This window comes from Notamacropus eugenii, chromosome 4 (genome assembly GCF_028372415.1).
Source record: "Notamacropus eugenii isolate mMacEug1 chromosome 4, mMacEug1.pri_v2, whole genome shotgun sequence".
Lineage (NCBI taxonomy): Eukaryota > Metazoa > Chordata > Mammalia > Diprotodontia > Macropodidae > Notamacropus > Notamacropus eugenii.
Genome location: NC_092875.1, coordinates 359,665,938 through 359,684,965, shown reverse-complemented (window position 1 = coordinate 359,684,965; position 19,028 = coordinate 359,665,938). Strand labels below are relative to the sequence as shown.

At 37.6% G+C, this 19,028-nt stretch overlaps 1 protein-coding gene across 2 annotated transcripts in view; it reads right to left on the bottom strand.

Moving 5' to 3' along the window:
- Positions 1-982: 982 nt before the first annotated feature.
- The window catches only part of ROPN1L (rhophilin associated tail protein 1 like), a 30,046-nt gene continuing 12,000 nt past the window's right edge, over positions 983-19,028 (bottom strand). For both annotated transcript variants that reach the window (XM_072605425.1, XM_072605424.1), the window contains exons 5-6: positions 15,397-15,572; positions 983-1,180 (exon numbers count right to left, since the gene is read on the bottom strand). In XM_072605425.1, coding sequence (XP_072461526.1) covers positions 1,105-1,180; positions 15,397-15,572 — 252 coding nt within the window. In that variant the 3' untranslated portion in view covers positions 983-1,104. The remainder of the gene's footprint in view (positions 1,181-15,396; positions 15,573-19,028) is intronic.

Here is a 19,028-nt window from a genome sequence, read left to right as displayed (position 1 = left end):
TGTATATATTTTCCATTGTTGTGACACTATACCTGGAGAAACAAATACATTTGACCAGTCCTTGTTAGGTTTACTCCTTTTCTAGCTAGAAGAACTTTGTTCCTATATTTTAAGGTGCAGCCTCAAAGTCTCAGGTAACATTTTCCTAGCCAGTGGTTAAACTTCCTAAATCTGCCATTTTCTTCTGGACCAGTATCCATTATTTGGCAACAGAAATAAAAATGATTGTGAGCTCCTCAAGGGCAGGTGCTATCTTTGCCTTTCTTTGTATCCCCTGCCCTTAGCACAGTGCTTGGCACAAAGTAAGAACTTAATGCTTTGCTCATTTATTGCATTTCCATGGCTGGTTGATTTTATGACCCATCTTTTGTGTCATTTATATTCTTGTTGTAATGGTAACAATTCCTGTTATTCCTTGCCAAAATATTGGGATTTCCATATTGTTTTAATCCTTCATGGGAACAGTGGCACAGACTATTTTAAATCAGAGCTGTGCTAGAAAACTATTAACCTATGGTTTGCCTAAGGAAAGAAGGCCTGGAAATTCTGGGTTTTTTTTTTCCCTTGCCCATTGTCTTTTTGGAATAAAATTTCTGTCTTCGTGTGTGCATGCAGGTATGTGTGTGTGTGTGTGTGTATTCATGTTAATATACTTTTAAACTGGACTTGGGTGAAATCTCAACTTTTATCTCCTCATCCCTATGTGTTGGTTTAACAAGATAGAAAAATGAAAACTGTAATTCCTATTGGAAGATAAGGATTTTGAAGGTGTGTTTTAATACAAGATTTTCCTTATAGTCACATGTTTTATTTTAACCACTTTTTTTTAAATTGGACTCACAATTACATTAGTGTAAGGAGCTCCTAGAAGAGGAACATTCTCTGTATCTTAAGATGCCTAGCTGTTTAAGGCATGGAGAATTAAATGACTTGTCAAAGGTGACACATTTCCTTAAAAAAGAAATCACGTGCACATACTATGTTGGTTAATGCAAAGCTGTATTTTGTGCTAAGTTTTTATAAAGCACTATTTGATTCTTAAAAGCATTCTCTGTTCTGAACTAGTGCCATATGTTTTCTGAGAAATTTTCCCAATTTTGCTTCTTAAATTGGACGAAATTTCCTCTTGTCTTCTATGAAGAAATCTGAAACTCCTATCATGCCATTTTTCCTAGAAACTCTAAGAAAAATAAGTAAAGACACATTCATTAGTACTTTATTGTAGCAGTGAAAATTTTTTAAAAATGTATTGTAATATATAACAACTAATATAAATCTTATACAAGTAAATTTAATTATGGTAATTTACTCAGTACCCTCTTTTCTTTTCAGCAACATGTTGTGTTCATATTTTCATGGCAGAAAAAATAGACATTTCTTTTGAGGTCAAAATATTAATATTTTTTCTTTTCAAATTCAGATTTTACAGTGAGCATGAAGTGACTACATAAAGTTATACTGTTATTCATATTAAGGTGTTTTACTGAGTCTTAAAGGATTATCTTAAGGCTAATAAAACATATATTAAATAACTGTCTTTTGATCCACTTTTTTTACTAGGGTGTTTAATTTTTTGCCAGTTGAAATCTACTGAACCAATATAACTAACTTGCAGTGTCAATATAAACTGTTTTTCGATGTTTATTTTTCTGACATAAGACCTTAACATAAAATTTTAAAATCATAATTAGCTGTTTATTAATGCTTTTAAGATTAAAAACTGAACTATATTTAGTTCATGGCCACAAGTGAAAAGGAAGTACAACCGTGCAAAAGATTATAAGATATCTAAGTCAGGAGAGATGTCAGAGGATATGTTGGCTAATCCGTTCCCAAATAAGAATTCCCTCTATCTCGCTCCTGACAAGTAACATCTGGGTATGTGGCTGAAGACCTCCAGTGCAAGGATGACTAGTACAGCTCCTAGGTGCAACCCAACCTACTTCTTGATAATTCTTATTACTAGAGAAGTTTTCCCTTATATTAAACCTAAATTTGCTTCTTTACAACTGCCACCCACCAGTTCCCATAGGTTCAATTATGTTCTATATACAGAAATCCCCAAATTAGTACTTGCTTTACAACATACTACAGTAGATAAAGTCAAGAAGATCTAGGTTCAGACTAGACATTCAGTAGCTATGTGACCACCCACTCTAGGCACCTTTTTCCTAACACTCTACAATTCCACAACAGTTGTCTTACTCTCACACTCAGCTTCCTTGCTCCCTCCCCTCCACTCTTTTCCCTCCCCTATTTGCCAGCCAAACGCAGACCTTAACTTTTATACTGGCTACATCTCTCTACCCTTCCCCAACTTGATCCTGTGATAAATCAGTCCAACTCTATATTCTTTTCTCTTGAGTACTTTGTTCTTTTATCCTCTTCAAACATTACATCCTACTAAACCGCAACCTTGGGACCCCCACTATTCACTGGTTTTATTCCTACTCATATGTTGTTGAATGAAACTAAAGAAAAATCTTGAAACTGTGCTGACTGGATCCTCTACAAATTTCTGTTACAAAATCTTAACTGGGTCCTCACTGCAACAAGGCAATCCTTTTATAGCTTCCTAATCAGTTCACTATCCCACTTACCACAGAGAATTTTCCAAACCTTTTCATTCCTCTTCAAACTACTATATAACTTCCTCTCCTTCCCACTCTCTCAGCTGAGAACCTCACCTCATATTTCATTAAAAAAAATAGGGGGCAGAGCCAAGATGGTGGAGTATAAAGACACATATACTCTAGCGCTTCCCCCACAGCCCACAAAATACCTGTAAAAAATGACTCTCAACAAATTCTAGAGCAGCAGAAGCCACAGAACAACAGAGTGAAAGAGGTTTCCAGCCAAAGGCAACCTGGAAGGCCTACAGGAAAGGTCTATCTCATGGGACACTGAGTAGAGCAGAGCCTAGCCCTGGTTACATGGCACTGGGAGGAACAGGAACTGAACAGACCTCCAGGGCAGAGTTCCCTGCAGGGAGGGTCCCAGATCCCTCAACCCACAAGTGACAAAGAAAGCTCCAAAGGTCAGTGTGGGAGGGCTTTCCAAGTTGGGTGAGAGGGGAACGGCTTCCTCCAGCAACAGCCCCAGGCAGCAGCAGCAGCAGGCTGCAGGCAGCTACAGCAGCCAGGAAGCAACCTGGGACCATTGTCCAGGCAGCTCAGCTTAAAGACTCTGATGTTAGGGAGCAGTGATCTAAACCTCAGCCCTGAGTGATGGCCCCGCCTCCACTCAAAGTCCCTGGGGGAGTTGAGCAGCTGATATGAATCTCAGCCTTGAACATGGTACTGGAGAGAGGAGGGGCAATAGAACCCTCCTCTTGACAAAGAATTCAGAAGTCAAGTAACTGGCTGGGAAAATGCCCAAAAAAGGGAAAAAAAAAAAGACCATGGAAGGCTACTTTCTTGGTGAACAAGTATCTCCTCCCATCCTTTCAGATGAAGAAGAACAAGGCATACTGTCACAGGAAGTCAAGGCCATTGCCTCCTGTGCCTCCAAAGTGAATGTAAAATGGGCTCAGGCAAATAGAAGAGCTTGAAAAGCAAGTTAGCAGCTTGCTAAAGGAAAACCAAAAAAAATGCTGAGGAAAATAGCACCTTTAAAAAGAGGTTAACTCAATTGGAAAAAGAGGTCCAAAAAGCCAATGAGGATAAGGAGGCTTTAAAAAGCAGAATTAGCCAAATGGAGGAGAAGTTTCAAAAGCTCACTGAACAAAATAGTTCTTTAAAAGAGAGAATTGAGTTCAGGGAAGCTAATGATTATGAGATAAACCCAGGAGTTAAAAAACAAAACCAAAAGTTTGAAAAGATAGAAGATAATGTGAAACATCTCATTGGAAAAACAACTGAGTTGGAAAACAGATCCAGGAGAGACAATTTAAAAATTATGAGACTACTTGAAAGCTATGATCAAAAAAAGAGCCTAGACATCATCTTTCATGAAATTATCAAGGAAAACTGCCCTGATATTCTAGAACCAGAGGGCAAAATAAATATTGAAAGAATCCACCAATCACCTCCTGAAAGAGATCCAAAAAGAGAAATTCCTAGGAATGTTGTGGCTAAATTTCAGAGTTCCCAGGTCAAGGAGAAAATTCTGCAAGCAGCGAGAAAGAAACAATTTGAGTATTGTGGAAATACAATCAGGATAACACAGGATCTTGCAGCTTCAACATCAAGGGATCCAAGGGTTTGGAATAGGATATTCCAGAATTCAAAGGAACTGGGATTAAAACCAAGAATCACCTACCCAGCAAAACTGAGCATAATACTTCAAAGGAATAAATGGTCATTCAATGATATACAGGGGTTTCAAGCATTCATGATGAAAAGATCAGAACTGAAGAGAAAATTTGATTTTCAAATGCAAGAATCAAGAGAAGCATGAAAAGGTAAACAGGAAAGAGAATTATAAATGACTTTCTAAAGCTGAACTGTTTATATTCCTACATGGAAAGACAACTCTTGAGACTTTTCTCAGTATTTACACACACACACACACACACACACACACACAAACGCACACACACACACATACACACTCATATACAGACAGAGAGTACAGGTTGAGTTGAATCAGTGGAGATGATATCCATAAAAAAAATAAAACAAAAATTAAGGGGTGAAGGAGGAAAATACTGGGAGGAGAAAGGGAGAAAAAGAATAAGGCAGGCAATAACTCATAAAAGAGATAAGAAAAATCTTGTTCAATGGAAGAGAAAAGGAAGAAGGGGAGAGGGGAAAAGTGAAGTTTACTCTCTCCACATATGGCTTAAGGAGGGAATAACATGCTCACTAAATTTGGTATGAAAATCTATCTTACACTACAGGAAAGCAGGGGAAGAGGCAACAAGTGGGGTAAGGTGAATGATCGAAGGGAGGGCAAATAGGAGAAGGGAGTAAACAGAAATAAACACTTTTGGGAAGGGACAAGGTCAAATGAGGGAATAAAAAAATAAGGGGGAATAGGGCAGGATAGAGGGCAATATAGTTAGTATTACACAACATGATTATTATGGAAGTCCTTTGCAAAATGACACATATTTAGTCTGTATTGAATTGCTTGCCTTCTCAGTGGGGATGGGTAGGAAGGTAGGGAGGGAGAGAAGTTGGAATTCAAAGTATTAGAAATGAATGTTGAGAATTATTATTGCATATAACTGAGAAATAAGAAACAAAGGTAATGGGCTATAGAAGTTTATCTTGCCCTACAAGAAAAGAGAGAAGATGGGGATAAGGGAAGGGTGGGATGTGATAGAAGGGAGGGTACACTGAGGGAAGGAGTAATCAGAATGCAAGGTATTAGGGGTTGGGGGGAGGGGAGAGATGGGGAGAAATATTGGACATGTTACAAAGTGATATAAAAGCAATTAGTATTAAAACAATTGACAATTAATTACTGAGACTAAATCAGAGACATCTTTAGTTTGAGGAAAAGAATTTTAGTCTAAGTTTCCTAGAGGCAGATAACCTAGGGTAAAATTTGGCATTGATGAAAAAGTTAAGGCTTTAAGGGTAAATTTAATTTTATGATTGTTATTTAATCAGGAACTAGAACATGTATAGAGAGCCATGTAAGCCACTTAAGACTTGCCTCAAAAGATGTTCCTTAGCCAATGTGAAATTATAGTCATATCTGAAACCTGGTTATTGGAACTTGCTATTTTAAAATTCTATGGGACTATTAAGTGACTGCTCTTCTGAGTCTAACTCCAGGTATGGATAGCAAGAAAGACGGTCTGAACCTCCAATCCATGAAGCCAGTAAGCCTGTGAGATGCTGCTATGAACAGCAAAAGGTGATCTCATGGGAAGGGTAGGAGAGTGGCTGTTCAGCCTGGGTTGAGGTAGGATTCTCCTGACTCAATTTCCCCACTGACACCTGGCAGACTTTAAGACTGACTGAATGCAAGTGAACAATCTACTCCTGCCTGGAACTGACATAAAGTTGGGGAGATACTGCTTTCCTGCAATGTCCCTACTCTTAGTGGCAATTTCCTATAGTCAAAAGGTTTGTAAGCTTCATACCAGATCTATTATAGATTGTGGGTAGGGGAACATCCGAGGTTAAGTCTAAAATTAAGGTATTAGGCTTAGGACTTTAGACCAACAACAATAAGTTTAATTCTTAGTAGCAGTGTGGAGACAATTAGATCAAGGGCTTGTGAAGTTAGCATACACAGTTATTATTTGTGTCTCAGTTAATGTTAAAAAAAAAATTCGTTTGTGGTCTATATTGTAAATGCTTTAAAAGAAGTATCACCTGACCAAAAGTTGGAATTGTTTTATGTGATATGAATTATGTTAAAAATGAAAAATAAAATAAAAATTAAAAAAAAAAAGGAAAACAGTTGCTGCTCTCCCTTCCTGCCTAATCCTCTCACCTCATACCACTGAGGCAGATGCCTTCTGCTACTATCTCCTCATTGAACCCATCCCACATGAAGAGGTGGGCCTTCTCATTAAGACAAACTCTTCTAGATGTACATGTAATCTCAATCCATTCAGTCTTCTCCAGCAGACTGCCCTCTTTATCTACTCTCTCAGTAATCTTTTCCCTAACTACTACTGGTTGTTTCCCTACAAGCACACCTATGTCCCTCCCACTATCCTCAAAAAATCCTCATTTGATCTGTACATTTCTACTAGCAATTATCCTATCTCTCTCCCTCCCTCCCCCCTTTTTTTGCAACTAAACTCCATGAAAAGGTCATGTACAACAGGTGCCTGACTCCACTTCTCTTCTCACTCTTTTAAAATGCTGAACTCTGGATTCCCTCATCATTCAGCCAAAACTGTTCTCTCCAAAGTTACCAATGATTTTTTGCTTGTCAAATCTAATGGACTTTTAAAAATCCTCATCTTTCTTGACCTCTCTTGCAGCCTCTGATACTGACAACCACTCTCTTTCCCTTGATCCTCTATCCTCTCTAGGTTTTCATGGCACTGCTCTCTCCTGGTTCTCCTGTCCCATCTTCTCTATCTTCCCTTGTCTTCCATTTCCCATCTCTGTTCTCCTTTGCCAAATATTAATCCATGTCATGGCTGCTAAACCATGAGTGTCCCTCAAAACTGTCCTGGGCCCTATTCTCTATATATACCATTTTATTTGATCTCATTAGCTCCCATAGATTCAAGAATGATCTCTATGTTGATGATTCTCTAATCTACTTCTCTGATCCTAAGCCTCCTGCTAACTATCTCAGGTCTCACATCTCTAACTGCTCTTAGGCACCTCAATCCAGATGTCTACTAGGTATCTTAAACTCAATATGTCCAAAACTCTTTTTCCCCCAAGCTCTTCTTTCTTCCAAACATCCCTATTACTATTCAAAGGTATCCTATATATTCCCAGTCACCCAGGTTTGCAAACTGAAAATCATCCTTGTCTCATAACGTGCTTCTTTACCTCCCCTCCCCCATTATCCAAGCCAAACCCTGCTTTTTCCTCCTCCATAACATCTCTCATATATGTCCCTTTCTTGCCTCTGACACTGCCACCCCCGGGACAGACATTCATCCATTCACTGCAATAGCCTTTGGCTGATTTCCTTGCCTCGAGTCTCCCTCTCACCACTATAATCTCCTCTAGTCAGCTATCAAACTGATGATCTTCCTTAAGGATAGATGGAACCATGTCATTCTCCTATTCAATAAAGTCTAGTGACTTACTTTTAGAATTAAATATAAAATTCTCTTTTTTTTTTTTTTAAAACACTTCATACCCTATTTCCTTCCTACTTTTACAGTTTTCTCATACCTTAACTCTTCCTCCTCTACATGCTCTACCGCCCTGTGACACTGGCCCCTCCTTGCTGCTCCTCACATACAATCCTCTAATCTAAGGACTGAGCATTTTCACTCGTGGCCCACCCTTCCTCCCCAATGTCTAAGACTCACTTCTCTCTTCATCTCCACCTTCTGGCTTCCCTGACTCCCTCAAAAGTCCCAGCTCAAGTCCTACCATCTGCAAGACAACTTTCCTAATTCTTCACCTTGATGTTGTCTTTCTGTTATCTCAAATTTATTTATCCTTCCTGTCTATATCTTGTTTGTACATAATTGACTGAGTGTTGTCTCCCCCATGAAACTATGAGCTCCTTGAGGGCACTACTATGTGCTTGGCATACAGTAGGAGCTTAATAAATGTTATGTGCCTGGCATATATTAGGTGCTTAATAAATGTTTGTTGACTGATTGATTGACCTTGAAGGCAAGTCACCTCATCTCTCTGGGCCTGTTTCATCATCTGTAAAATAAGGGAATTAGACTCAGAAGCCCTTTAAAGTTTCTTTTTTCTGTCTCTTAAACCTATGATCATATGATAGCGATCTGGCCCTCGTTTCTTTCCTCATCTGTAATCCTGCCATCACCAACTATCTTTTGGACATTTCAAACCAGATGTTCTACAAACATGTCAAATTTTTCCACCAAATGCAGCTTTCTGAACTTCTCTATTTCTGTTGAGGGTAACACTTCTATGTCATCTTCGACTCTCCCTTGTCTCATACCTAACCAGTTAATTGCCAGATTTGATCAACTCTACCTCCAGAACATCACTCACATTTATCCCCTTCCCCCCATTCCCACAATCATTACCCTAGTCCAGACCCTCATCTCCTCTCACCATGACATCCTAATTGGAGTCCTTGGCCTTGCCCTTCTCCCCTCTCCTCTCCGATCTCCTCCACTCAGTCACCAAAAGGATATTCCTGACCATGTCACTCCACTGCATTTAAAGCCCTTTACAACTTGACTCCAGCTTACCTTTTCCAATCTTATACACATCCTTTCTCATTTCACGCACACTACAGGCCATTTGGCTTTTTTCTCCTGTTCCTCAATCAGTCAACAAACATTTTTTTAGCACCTGCACTGCTCTACATGCTGGAGATACAAAGATGAAAAAAATCAGTCTCTGATTCTCAAAAAACTTATTTTCTATTGAGATTTCCTCAGACAATCTATTCCTTCTTCCATTTCTGTGCCCTCACTCAGGATAACTCTCACCTCACACCTAGAATGCCTTCTCTCCCCACCTCTGCCTCCTTAGAATCCCTTGTTTCCTTCCAAACTCAGTTCACATGCCTATGTGAAGCCTTTCCTGATGCCTAGCTCCTAAACACTTTCCTCTACCCAAACTATTTTATTTTGTATATACTTATATACGCACATGTTGTCTCATGTGAAACATGTAAATTTCTTCAAAACAAAAACTGATTTATTTTTGTCTTTATATCCTCATCTTTATATAGCCTGGTATATAATAGGTGTTTTAACACATCCTTACTGAGCTACTGCTCCTGAGAACGTTCAATCCCTCTACTTTCAGATACCTGAAAACTGCTATCATATCTCCCCCTGCACCCCCCAAAGAAATCTTCTCCAGGTTTGACATCCACAGTAATTTCCATCAAGTTTCACGTGGCATGAACTGGAGAACTTCCACCCTCCTGATGGCCTTCCTCGTGATACTCAATAGCCTATCAATGTCCTTCCTAAAACTGCCCAGAACTGAACATAAGAATCTATTATATGGCATGAGTAGGACAGCATGGATATACAATGTGACTCTACTAAAATTCCTTATTCCTGAATGTCCTGCCTCTTAGCACGACCTAAGACTTGTTAGCTTGCTTGGCTGACATCTCACATTGCTGATTCATGGCCACTAGATTGCCCAGGTAGTTTTCAGACAAACTCCTCGATAGCTATGCTTCCTTCATCTTGGCCTTGTGAAGTTGCCTTTTTGAGTAATGAGTTGAAACAACGCATTTCATCTTACTAGAAATTCAGTTCAATGTCCAAAGCTGTCAAGATCTTTTGAAATCCTGACTGTCATCCAGTGTGATCTATCAGCATGGTCTAGGGGACAAGAGATCTAAGCTAAGTGCCAGGGTGAGCTTTGTCTCAGACACTTCAAGCTGAGTAACACCAGGTAATTCATATAACATTTCTGAGCCTCAATTCCTCAACTTTGTAAGATGTGGGTAATAGTAATACCTATACCTCCCTTTCAAAGAGTTACTGTGAAGCTCAAATGAGATAATGTCTATAAGGCCCGCTGTAAACTTTTAAGCCCTACCTAATGTGAGTTGGTATTGTGGTTATGATCTACCATATGATCTCTCCATGATCTGCTTCTCCAAGGTTGACATCATCTACACATTTGACAAACATGCCATCTAGGTCTGCATCTATGTCCATATAATTGTATTGTTGCATAGCTATCTCTCAACTTTGTCCATGGGCTGGGGAACATGGCAGACCCTATGAAATGTTTTGTTAAAATCTAAATAAATAAAACCTTTAGCATTCCCCAATCTGCCACATTATTACACTACCCAAAAAAGGGCCTGTGGTTAATCTATCACAAGCTATCCTGGCTGAAGCCACGGTGACTCAAAGATTGCTGTTTTCCCTTTCAAGCACTAACCATCATTTTAATAAAATATTCTAGAATGTTCTAGGAATAAATGGCAAGTTTAGTAGACCTGTAGTTTGCAGGGGGAAATTTTCTTCTCTTTGGGGGAAATTCTGACCTTTGTCCATCTCTGATAATACTTTTCCATTCCTCTATATTCTGAAAGAACTAAGCATCTTCCAGTTCTTTCAGTAACCTAGGAAGTGGTTTGTCTGGGCTTGGTGATATGAGCTCCTCAGGGATGGCTAGGTGTTCTCTTATTGTACTCTTACTCATCCTGGGCATCTATATTAAACCATTTTATTTTATCCTTTGCTGTCCAAAGATAGTTTTTATTGGCTGAGAAAACAGAAATAAATTGAATTGAGCAACACTGTCTTCTTACTGTTATATAGTGTCCTCTTAATAAATAAATGTTTGTTGGTTTATTAAATGGGTTATCATTTCATCCACCCCTAGCCCTGGCACAACAAAACTATCATTTTTTTGATCCACTTCTTTTCCCAAACACAACCAAACTTTCCAGGTTGTCCTCAGTTTTCCTCACCAGCTTCCAAGCTCATTTTACAGTTCAGCCCTATCACAGCTCTCATAGACTATGCCCTGCTTTTCTATCCCTCCCTAGAGGAACACACATATATTATATAGTAAAAGGCTGAACATATCCACAGCCGTTAATAAATTCATGAACTAATTAATTAGTTCTCTTTAAATTTCTCTTGTGAAGGATAGGGATTTATTACCTTAAGTAATGTCCTATGCCTTGATTACAATAGTTAGCAGTGATTTGGCCTGTGCTACCATTTCCTTAAACTATTTTACATTTGTACGTCATAGGGGATGAGCCAGTCGGAGTCCCCTCAATCAGTCCTCCCATTACATTACTTAAAATAATGCTTTCTAGTTTTAAAAAAGAATATATAGTGTCCCAAAAGTCTTAAGCTTTAAGCTATTAAACTTTAAAACCGCACTAAAACCTTTGGGATGTCCTATATGTTAGTACCATTTTGTAAATGCTGCACTGAAACATAAGGAGGTTACATAGCTAGCAGTAAACTACAGTACCAGGGACAGAACTGTAGAACTGAGATTTTCCAACTCCTCATCCGTTGTCCTACTCTCTCAAATTTAAGGCTTATAAAATTTGAATATGCATACATACATATGCACACACATACACACACACACATACACACACACACTAATGACTATAATATAAAGGTAGGAGTAAATTCAAATGAGGTAGCAAGGTGGGGCAGTGGATAGCGGCACTGAACTGGAGTCATAAATACTTATCTTCCTGGATTCAAATCTGGCCTCGGACACTTAATGTCTGAACCCAGAGCAAGTCACTTAACCCTGTTTGCCTCAGTCCCTTATCTGTAAAATGAGCTGGAAAAGGAAATGGCAAATCACTCCAGTATCTTTGCCAAGAAAACCCTAAATGGGGTCATAAAGGGTCAGACACAACTGAATCGACTAAACAGCAAATTCAGATAAGGGTTTGGCACTAGCAGAAGGACAAACATGATCCAAATAAATTTATTCATTGCTAATGCTATATACAGATATGCCTGTGTATATATTATGTATATTAAAATATATACATATAATTTACATATACATAATGATGTAGCTCATTCATGATAAACTTTTATTTCAAATTCTTTTTAACATAATTACATCATATACTTCCATAAATCCTTTTCTAGAATGATCATTCTGTTACTGCGAACCTCTATTATAATCCATCTCTATTATTATTTCCTATTTGCTCCCTGTTATAGCTCCCCAGAAGGAGGAAAGGAATGTCCTTTAAAAATGAAAACAATTATTTGCTCTGCCCTGGGGAAAATGCAAACAAACAAAGCAACAAAATACAAGCCCAGCAAGCTCTAAAAAGAAGAAAACACCGAGCTGCTTAGGTTTTGCTTTAGTCTGAGAAGTTTTATGGATCATTTCCACCACTAAAACTGTTTTTTCAACTTCATCCTGACTTCTGGTGCCTTGTTCATTTCCTGTACGTTCCCTCTGTCTTTCACAATTTAGCTTCATATTTGACCTTGATATCCATCCTCAACCCTATAATTTGCCAGTTTCAGAATCTACCTTTCAAGAAAGACGCTTATCTCTAACACAATCCATTATCCACAACCTACTAATCCTCAATATTGGTTTTATTTATTGTGTTATAGTCTCAGCTGTTCACTTCTGTTTACTAAACCTTCACTTCTACTTACAATCATACTCTTCTCTTTACTCCTTTTACATTTTAAGAGTCTGCTATTTGTTGACTGCGTGATCCTGGGCAGGTCATTTAACGTTTCTGACCCTTGGAGTATTTGATTTGTGCTATCAACCTCCCAAGGCCACAGAAATCTCAGATTTAGAGATAGGGGTCCAAATCCCAATTCATCCTCTTTCCCCTCCAAAGCTTACTTTCTGATTAACCTATTTGTAATTGAGTGGCAGCACTTAGTCATTCAAGATCCAGGGTAGTAGAGTGGAATGCACTACCCTTGGGAGTGAGGAAGTCCTGGGCTCAGTTTCTGTCTCTGACACATGGCTACGTGACCCCAGCATGGTCCAAGCAACTCTTTAAGGTTTCAGAGCTGCACAGAAGTTGCTGGTCTGCATTACTCCTTGACTGTTCGTTCACCTTTCATTCACTTACATATTCAATCAGTTACTCAGCCCTGTTGATTCTACACTTTCTCATTATTTCTTCGCATCCAACCCCTTGTTCTCTGTTTCCACTGCCATTTTTATTTCTTTGGAATATACTGATTTGTAAAACATCAGACAAATCTATTATTTGGATGAAAGTAATTAAATATACTCCAAAGCTAAATATAAATAATTTGAAACCATCATTTGAAATTATCTGTGGTACTTAATTACATTGGTTCAGAAAATCAGGAATAAATTGTATATAAAAATTACACCAACCAACCACTCTGGGGAATAATTTGGAACCATGCCCAAAGGGCTATAAAACTGTGCATACCCTTTGACCCAGCAATATCACTACAAAAAGATCAAAGGAAAAGGATCTGTATTAGAAAAATATTTATAACAGCTATTTTTGTGGTAGCAACAAATTGGACATCGAGGGGATGCTCATCATTTGGAGGATGGCTGAATAAGTTGTGGCATATGATTATGATGGAGTACTACTGTGCTATGGGAAATTATGAGGGGGTGGTGTCAGAAAAACATGACAAGAATTATGTGAACTGATGCAAAATGAAGTGAGAAGAACTGGGAGATCTTTGTGCACAGTAACAGCAATGTCGTATTGATCAACTGTGAAAGACTTGAACACTTTTTTCAAGGACTTATGATAAAAATAATGCTATTCGCCTCCAGAGAGAGAACTGATAAACTCTGAGTGCAAATGGAAACAATTTTCTCATGTCTGAGATATAGCTAATAAGAAAACATATCTTGTATGATTTCCCATCTATGATTGATATGACTGTGGCTGCCTTCTCTGTAGGTAGGAGAAGGGCAGGTGAGAACTGGGGACTCGATTTAAAAAGAAAAGAATGTTAAATAATAATAATGATGATAAAACAAATTACATCAAGGATATAATTTATGTTTAAACACAAATGATACCAACCACTGCCAGTTTACTTTAGGCAGCTGAAAATTGTGCCTGTTCATGTGCTTAGGCAGCTGACGTAAAGAAGGAATTCAAGAATAACTCAAAGGACCAAGCTGTGTCAATTGGTATGGTGCATTTTTTTTTTAGTGACAATGCAAAGAAACTATAAGATGAAAATTATTTCAGACTGAAATTAGAATAAAGTGTTTGCATTACTTGATGTGCCTCACCTTTCTTGTGTAGAGTATTATAATAGGTAACATATACCTCCTTTTTGAGACTAAAAAGTTATTTGTGTAGCTAACCAGGTAAGAACACCAAAAAAAAAAGTTAGCATGGAATCTGCTTTGTGAAACTATTTAATTTGGAGAAATAATTTAACTTCTATGATTTTCATGCATTTAGCTGAACTACTTTACTTTTGCTTTCACACTGCACATTTTTCTTCATTTTTTTACAGTTTTCTCTGTCTACAAATAGCTTCCCTCACTCTTTCTGCCTATTGAATTCCATCTGAAAGAGTTAGTTTTTGAGAAACATGATAGTCAAAGCACCTCACGCTCAAAAAGCATATAATTACACTATGTAAATGAAGAAGCACAATCAACTTATTGAAGCAAGAATTGGAACCGTCATCATACAAATGACTTCATACTTATCTAGCATTTCCCCCCAGGCACTTAGAATGTGGAATAAGAGTATACTTTTCTGGCTATCTACAATGCCACATGTCCTAATTTTTCATCCCAGAAATCTAAATCTCTTTGATGTGTTTCATTATCAAAAAGTTCTAGTTATCTTTCTAAATATATTTTTACATCACATCATAGTTAAAATTATTTGAAGGATTGAATATCAGAACTAATGTAAATTTATTAAAAATTATATTTAATTGGGAGATAAAATTTCTTCTTCCAGTGACTAAAATGAATTGAACAGAATACTGGCAACTACAGTACACTGAACAGATCAAGGAGATGAGATCTTCAAAAATATTTTGTTTGATGTTCCAAGCCAGGGGTAGGGAACCTGTGGCTTATCAAGGTCACATGTTGCCCTCTAGATGCTCAAGTAAGGCTCTTTGACTGGATCCAAACTTTTGTTCTGTAAAGTTTGGATTTAGTCAAGGACCCAGAGGGTTACATATGGCCTCAAGGCTGCAGTTTCCCCAACCCTGTTCTATGCACACAGACCAATCACAAAATTGTTTTTTTAACTTTTATCATTCTCATTAGTAGTGTGTAAACAAATTATAAGATTATTTAGCTGAAATTTAATGGAAATGTATGTTTTCCATAGTAGATTCCCACATTCATTAACATAAAAAGAGTGTCAGATTCAGTTAATACTTACACTGTTTCTTCAAGATTACTGAGAAAAAGGTTAGTATCACTCTCGGTTCTATCTCGATCTAAGCTTGAAAGATAACTGAAGATAAAAGAGAAAGTCTCAAAGGGGATGCGAGCAGGTCCCCCTTCAGGATCTTCTGTAAGGATTTCACAAGCATGCTTCATTGCACTTTGTAATGTCTGGAAACAATACCAACAAAGAGAAAAAAAGTTAAATTTACTATGCAGATTCCTATCTTTATCAGTAATTACAACAAATGGGCAAAAAACATTTTACTGAAATTCTGTCAATGAACTAGAAAAAAGGGAAAGGTCAAAACAGCATATAATTGAGCTAAAAACATCTTTTCGTGAACTACTGAAAACTTACAAGATCATGAAGATGAAGAGAAAATGTAATGGGATACCACCTGTAAACAAAACCACCCTTATAAGACCAACTTCTGTCACGCTAAAATTGCAGATTCCAGTTGGTATCAAGCTTTAAACTGTTTAACATGGTAGTCCTAGTCTGTAAACACAGTTAACAAACTGAGATTTCTTGCATGTGTCCTAAATAAACTTCAGGTCTTTGGGGGAGTTCATAATTTATTTTTACTTTTCTGATATTTTGTGACTTTACTACCCAGTTTAAGTGCTTATTTAGGAGTATCACAGAGTCTAGCTTTGGAGAGTTCACCACTTTTTGAAGCTCCCCCTCCTTCAATTTTATTTTTGTAACATTCATTAAAAGGATAGGAGCTGGTTTTGCATATAACTCATATTTGTGCTAGAGATCAAGAAAGAATAGCTTCCTACTTTCTACCACCTGCCTGAGTGCTGAAATTGACACTGTGACAATTTCTATCATACAGAAACAATACAAACAAAGGTGACATAATGTAATCACTGACCAGTAATTACGTCATACTATGATTTCCCATCCAGGAAAAATAATGACACTGGCTTTTGTGTGTTTTCTCACAGATGCTGAACTAATGTAGTGAAAGTGTATACAAATTATGCAAGTCCTTTACATAAATTCAAAGTTGTAACTGGAAAGATTCCCCACTCTCTATTTCCTATCCCCCCAAAAGAAATGAGATTTTCTGAAAGAACTTTCAGTGGTGATCAAATAAAGCTTCTGCTAGAAGGATGTTTCTCAGTTCCAACCTATGCAAAACAAGGAATGGGGTGTTTTTTAAAAAATTAACTGTAAAAAGTTGTGAATTAAATGAAAAAAATAAATGAACTTGATATTATTAGTAAAACTGACCTTGAAAATACAATGGAGTTTTTGTCAGACCTTCTGGAACATCTAAAAGGCTAAAGCAGCTCCTCCTTAAATTTTCTGTTTTTCCACCTCTGCTATTTTTTATATTCTTTCCTGTCTTAAATACCTACCCTCCCCCCTTCTCTCTGCCTGTTGGAATTGTATCAAATCTTTTCAAGAACTGATTTCATTTAAAATGCTTTTTCCACAAAGTCTTCCCTGACCTACTCTGGCAAATCAAAAATCATCTCTATTCCTTTATCTTGACATAATAATAACAACAAAAACAATAAGATATTATATAATTGTTAGCTTTTCTTACATTCCAGGTACTGTGCTAGGCACTTTACAAATATAGACAGTTTTTACTTCACTTAAGTGGACTGTTCTATAGACCTCTACATAAAGTAATTTTTATGTAATGCTTCATTTAGCCTATGTAACACAAAAGCATACACAAAATATCTTCATGTAAGTCATAAAATGTACTTAAATGCAGACATATTAAATACTATTATCATAATAAACAGAATTATGAAATGCACAGTAATTGTAAAGTGAAAAGGGGTGTGTTGTGCACTATGTCGTCCTTTCCTCATCCACACTGTTGATCACTCTCTCCTCCATGATACTCTTTTCTCTCCAGGTTTTCAGGACACCACTCTCTTCTGGTTCTCCTCCCTATCTGTCTGACTGCTCCTTCTCTGTCTCCTTTGCTGCATCCTCCTTCCAAATCACACCCTCCTCCTGTAGGTGTCCCACAGGGTTTTGTCCCGTCCTGTTCTCTTCTCTTTATTTGATGATTTCATCAGCTCCCACGGATTTAATTCCATCTCTAAGCTGATGATTCTCAAAGCTACCTTTCCTACCCCAGTTTCCCTGCTGACCTCCAATCTCATATTTCCAACTGCTTTTTAGACATCTCAAACTAGATGTTCTTAAACAAATGTCTAAAATGGAACTTATTGGTTTGTTCCCTTCCAAACCCTCCTCTCCTACCACCTTCCCTCTTACTATAGAGGGCAATACTATCCTCTCAATCCTTAAGACTTGCAACCTAGGATTCCCTACTACCTCTTAAATCCCCCTCTACCCCATTATCTGAGCCATTGCCAAGGCCTAACGATTTCACCTTTCAACATTTCTCATGTACACCCCCTTCTCTCCTCTGACACAGTCACCATTCTAGTGTAAGTCCTCATCATCTCATGGCTAGATTATTGTAAAAGCTTGCTGGTGGGTCTACCTGACTCAAATCTCTCTCCACTCCAATCCATCCTCTGTTGGGCCATTAAAGTGATTTTCCTAAAGTCCAGATCCTTTTATGTCTCATACACACACAGACATACCTCAAACTTCAGTGGCTCCTTATTGTCTCCAAGAGCAAATACAAAATGCTGTTTGGCCTTTAAACCTACCCTGCTCTCCCTTCCTACCTTTCCTACCTTTCCAATCTTCTTACATCTTATTCTTCAACATGTATTCTTCCATCCAGTGACACTGGTCTCCTGACTATTCCAAGTAAAATTCTACTTTCTACAGGAAGCCTTCCCCAACACCTTTTAATTCCAGTGCTTTTCCTCTTTTTATTACATCCTATTTATCTTACATGTACTTTGCTTTGCATGTATTTGTCATGTCATGTCATGTCATCTCCCTCCATTAGATTGTAAGCTCCTTGAGGGGCTGTCTTTTGTCTTTTTTTTATCTCCAGTGGTCAGCACAGTGCCTGGCATGTAATAGTCACTTAATTGATTGAGAACTAGTACAATTAGGAAAACATGTCCAGCACATAGTTAGAAATTCAAGCAGAAAGATTAGTTCTGGATATACAAGTTAACAGTCCAAATTAAACTGTAATTAACAGGAAAGCATATTTTCCTAAAAATTCTGTAATCTTTATGTAATTTATACGGAATCAGTTCTAAGATTTATAAGTGTTGTAATGGTGAATTTCCACATAGTAATATCCAATTTAATAAGGGTAACCATGATAACCCTTCACATTTATATAGTACTCGAAAGTTTGCAACAAAATACTTCACTGATTAGCATCATCACTAGCATTTCTAGGGTATTTTAGGGTTTTGCAAAAAGTTTTACAAAGATTATCTCACTTTATCCTCACAATAATCATAGGAGGTGGGTGCTATTACTATCACCAGTTTACAGATGAAGTAACTGAGGTAGACAAAAAATAATTGACTTGTTTTTCCATAGTTACATATGTAGTAAATGCCTGAGGCTGGATTTGAACTCAATTTTTCCTGACTTCATATATTCACATCTCTTTTGACCTTTCCAACAACCTTTTTGCACAGCTATTATTATCCCTATTTTACAGATAAGAAGAGTTAAGTCACAAAGAAATGAAGTGATTTACA